This window comes from Sorex araneus, chromosome 7, assembly GCF_027595985.1.
Source record: "Sorex araneus isolate mSorAra2 chromosome 7, mSorAra2.pri, whole genome shotgun sequence".
Lineage (NCBI taxonomy): Eukaryota > Metazoa > Chordata > Mammalia > Eulipotyphla > Soricidae > Sorex > Sorex araneus.
The window spans coordinates 4,864,673-4,869,409 of NC_073308.1; the positions used below are offsets into that span (position 1 = coordinate 4,864,673).

General features: G+C 63.4%; 1 protein-coding gene across 1 annotated transcript; it reads left to right on the forward strand.

The window, feature by feature from the left end:
• The first annotated feature begins 690 nt into the window (after positions 1-690).
• Positions 691-4,527, forward strand: LOC129406547 (ral guanine nucleotide dissociation stimulator-like). The gene is made up of 6 exons (XM_055144708.1): positions 691-839; positions 2,422-2,578; positions 3,155-3,364; positions 3,836-3,939; positions 4,127-4,196; positions 4,420-4,527. Exons 1-6 carry the CDS (start codon positions 691-693, stop codon positions 4,525-4,527), a joined length of 798 nt encoding a protein of 265 aa, XP_055000683.1.
• The last annotated feature ends 210 nt before the right edge of the window (positions 4,528-4,737 follow it).

The window sequence follows — 4,737 nt, forward strand, 5'->3', positions numbered from 1 at the left end:
AGAGCAGGGCCCTCCTGTGGCTGCTTGCTGCAGTCTGGGTCTGAGGCTTCCCCAGCACAGGCCCAAGGCAGGAGAGGCCCCGCCTCCTAGTGGCCAGGGACAGAGTCTGTGGGCTGGCCCAGGGACTCCTGGAGGGGAGATTCGGTGGCACATGCCAGCTCTCTCCACTAGGGGCAGCACTGGAGCACAGTGGCCACTGGGCAAAGGGGGGCCTCAAAGGAGGGGCCCAGAGGGTAGGGGGAGACCTGGGGAGGGATCTGCCACACCTCTGAAGCCCCTCAGCGGGGCTCCCCAGCCCCTCACCGGGGGGCAGAACAAACTGAAGAGGAGGCAGGTCCTGAGAGCAGCTGCAGGAGCTTCTCTGCTGATGAGGAGGGACCTGCCCAGCTGCCCCCTGCTGTCCTCTGCAGGGGGTGGGTTCCTTGAGACCCTCGGGGCCATGCCTGTCCTCTGGCCTGTGAATGCTCCCAACTGACAACAGCAAACTTCATTGGTCAGAAGGGCAGTCCTCAGCCCGATTCCTCGCACATGTGGGCGCTCCTGTTTCTGCCCCAAGAGCTGGTTTTCCCCCAGTTCTGAGCTCCAGACCCTCGGCACCTGCACCCTGGGGAACCTACTGACCATCTTGCACCCCCTGCCCACCAGCAGGAGGAGCCCATGTGCCCGAGCTCTCTGGATGAGGCCTGCACGATGCTGACCCTCGGCGAAAGAACTGTGGAGATGTTGGTCTCCCTGATGCAAACCTCCCCTGGGCGGAAGTTCTCCTCTGTTACCACCATCCTTCCTACCGGCCTGGCCTTCCCCATTCCCGCGCGGATCCTGCAGCAGATGCTGCGCTGGTGAGAGCCGCCCCACCAGACGCTGGGCCTTGCCTGCCTCCCCGCCTGGGGTGCTCAGAAGGAGCCAGGGCCTCTCTGGGCTTCTGCTGGTTCTTCTGAACACAGCGTGGAGAGAGTCACGCAAGGTCCTGGAGGAGGACATGGGATGGGCCGTGACAGTGCTGAGCTGCTGCCTGGTCTCCAGGCCATGAGCTTCCTGTTCATTCTTGTTCCTGCCCATGGAACAGCAGCCGCAACTCTCAGAGCCTGTGGCTTGGGACTCCCAGAGTACATGCACAGGAAACCCACTCTGAACTCCAAAGCATTTCTGTCCACCCATGCCCTGGTCTTCCTGTTGGTGTTGCTCTGGGCGATTAGACATCTCTGGGGCACACAGGTGTCCCAGCACCATGGGACAGGAGAAGGGTTTGGTAGTTTGGTCTTTCCATACGTCAAAGCAGCACCTGGTCATACAGCATTTCTCCACACATTGTCACGCAAAAACAGAGCTACTCCCTGGGACTGAGTCCTGGTCTGAGCCTCAGGATCCTGCCGTGTGTCCCGAACACTCCATGGACACTTTCCTGCTTCCCATAGGTCTGGATGCCTCCTCCCGTACTTGGAGCAGGTTCTCAACTGCGAAAAAACACTGAAGCAGTGAGTGGTCCAGGGTCCCCAGTATCCACAAGGGTCAGCCGGGTCTGTGTTGGTGCCGTGTGTGGGCAGAAGCCAGAGCTCAGGCATCATTTCCCCAACAGGGAACCTCCCTGACAGGGTCCCTGCATCACAGAGGGCTGAAGAGGGGTCTCAGGGCTCAGGAAACAGCAGATTGGGCTGGGGTCTCCCTGAGTGGCCCACACTCCCTGCCCCACTGCCCTCGTCTGGCCTCCTCTCACCTCCTCCTGCTCAGCATCCCTGGGCCTCAGCAGCAGACGGGCCCGGCAGGTGCTCTAGAATTCCCAGCAGCTCAGGACAGGCCCAGGTGGGGAAGGTCATTCTCACGACATTGGAGTTGAGGGCATGGGGACACAGTCACAGGTTCTCTGTTGGATCTTCTCAGTGGCATGATGGCTCAGCTGGGCTCCAGGTGAGGGGACCTTCTGTGGGAGCAGGGGAGGCACGTTCCAGGGTCCTGACTCTGCTCCCTGCACTCCCCCCAGCGCCATGAGTCCCATGTCGGGGTCCTGGCCTGAGGGCTCTGCTGAGTGGCTGTGCTGTGTCCCCGTGCAATCAATGCTGGGCTGCATTCTGGTGCATTTTTCTGGCTCTGGCCTCCAAGTTCATCTGAGGAAGGAACTTCTCCTGACCGCACTGATCAGGGCTCAGGGTAAAGGCCGTGTCCTCTGGGGTGGCCGGGCTCCTGAACGCCGTGGTCTGGGGACAGGGCTCTGCTGTTTCTGGTTGTGGCTTGGCGGGACCCTGAGGTGGGGCCCTTCTCTTCAGACGTTGCTCCAGCCCCAGCAGTTGTCCCAGAACCACCTGAGGAGCTGGGCCTGCCTCCGCGGGATGCCCCAGAGCCGGAGCCTCTCGAAGCCTCAGCTGCGGCCGCAGCACAATGGGCAGAGCTGGAGGATGCCGGGCCTGGAGACACGCATGATGCCAGCTCGTGGGCAGCTGCCAGCCGGGCCAGCGAGGCAGCTGACGGCCCTGAGCCTTCCTGCCCCGGCAGCAGGCCCTTGGAGGAGCCGGGGAACGAGCAGGTCTCCGTCAGCACGTTCCCTGCCCGGCTGGTGGCCGAGCAGCTGACACTCATGGACAAGGTGAGAGGCAGCGTTGCCCACACCTGCCTCCCCGGGCACCTCTGCAGGCATCGGGCCTGCTGGCCCACACTCGCCCTCTTTACCAGCTCCCTGAGCCTGCCCTGTCCCGGGATGGCCAAGATGGCCCGTGGCAGGGGAGGCATGGGGAGGGGTTCATGTCCGTGAGCTTAACAGAGAGCAGTGTCTGAGTGTGTGTGTGTGGGGGGGGGTACTGGGGTGCCTGTGGCGCAGAGACTAGTGTCGCGGGTTTGTGTGTCTGCTATGGTCTGAGCATCCTGGACTCCATGAGGCCCCTGAGGGCGGTCCCCTCAAGGGGGACGCAGGAACCAGCCCCCAGTGCAGCTGTCACAGAGGAATGTGCCTCTGAGGGGTGCAGAGAGGGAGCCGGGGAGAACCCTGAGTCTGGTAGGGCCCAGGAGCAGGCAGAGGGGTCCTGTTCCTGCACCCCGCATCAGTCTGGGTTCCGGGGTCCTGAGCCCCTCAGTGCCCAGCACAGCCCAAGGGCCGAGTGGGACTGGCCCTGTCCTCTGTTCTGTCTCCTGGGGTGTCTGTGGCTGAACCTGTCCCTCTCCCTAGGAGCTGTTCCTGGAGCTGGTGCCAAACCACTGTCGGGGGGACCTCTCATCTATCAGGAACAAGCCGGGCTACGAGCATGTGTGCCCCACTGTGCGGGCCATCGAGAGCCAGTACTACACTGTGGCCGCCTGTGTCCTTACCACCTGCCTCTCGGAACTGAGCCCGCCCGCGCGGGCACGGATGCTGGAGTACTGGATCCTGGTGGCCCAGGTATATTGGGGGGCTCCCTGTGGAATTGGGGTCCCTGGATCTTGGGGGTCCAGGTATGTGGTGGCTGGGTCCTTGTGGAGTAGGGGGCACTGGGTCCTGGTGGCCCGGTATGTTTGGGACGGGGATCCCTGTGGAGTTGTGGGCACTGGGCCCTAGAGGCCTGGGTATGCAGTGGGTGGGGGTCCCTGTGCAGCTGCCTGTTCTCCTGTGAAGTTTGGGAGAGAAGATGGTCTCCTGCTCCAAGGACCGCGGGCGTTTCCTGCAGGGACTGTGTCCTGGGGCCGTCCCAGTGGGGCCCATCGTCCTGCCTGCTCCTTTCTTGAGTTATGCACACATTTTCCCAAGGTTCCTTGGGGATCTCTGTGTCCCCCATTGACCCCAGATTCTCAGTGTCCCCCATATGGGAATTTGCACCGAGGCCTGCAGGGAGCTCAGACTCCAGCTGCCCTGTCCCCTGCTCTTGTCTCCCAGGAGTGCCAGCGCCTCCGCAACTGGGCGTCCACCTATGCCATCATCTGTGCCCTGCAGAGCCCCGCCATCCGCCGACTCTGCCAGACCTGGGGCCACGTGTCCTGGTGGGTGCCCCCAGCTTTGCGGCCTCAGGGCTCTGTCTGCAGAGCCCCTCACTGAGCTGAGACCCCTGGGGACAGCAGCCTGGGGGCCAGGTGCTGGGCAGGGAGTGGGACCCTGGCTTCCCGCAGCTGAGTGGGGCCCCAGGGATGCAGGGACAGCTCCCTCAGGACAAATGTGCTCCCTCCCTAGGTGGAGCCGGAGGAAGCTGAAGGCCCTGTGCAGACAGGCCCGGAAACATAGACGCTGCAAGCCCCCACAGGTAGTCTGCAGGCTGGAGGCCTGCATGGAGGAGGCAGGGAGGGAGGGGCAGGTTCTCTTCAGGTTTCTGTGACATTCCTGTCTTCTCTGTATGGGCACAGCAGGTGTGTGGGTTGGGTGGAGGCCTGTTGGGGGTTGCGAGGGCAGGCAGCCCTGGGGGCATTGCATGGGGCTGCTGCTCTGGGTGGGGGCTGCAGGCTCAGTGCTGTCCCTGTTCTCTTCAGTCTGCGCCTGAGGGAGGAGAGTGGGGGCTGGGCGTGCGGGTAACAGAGGCTCAGGGTCGGGTGCTCATCCCCAGGTGGAACAGCGCTGCAGCTTTGTGTCCTGCTTGAGGAACCTCGGGAGACGCCAGGTGAGGGGCATGTGCAGGACCCAGGGACAGAGGGGTGGCCCCCACAGGGGTCTTCCCTCAGAAAGGAGGCCCGGCCCAGCCCTGCTTCCGGCTGACCCCGTCCCGACCCAGGGTGGAGTGGGTGGCTGCAGAGCTGGTGTGTGGAGGGTGGGTGGGGGAGCCAGGGAGAGGGCTGGGACCCTGGGACCCA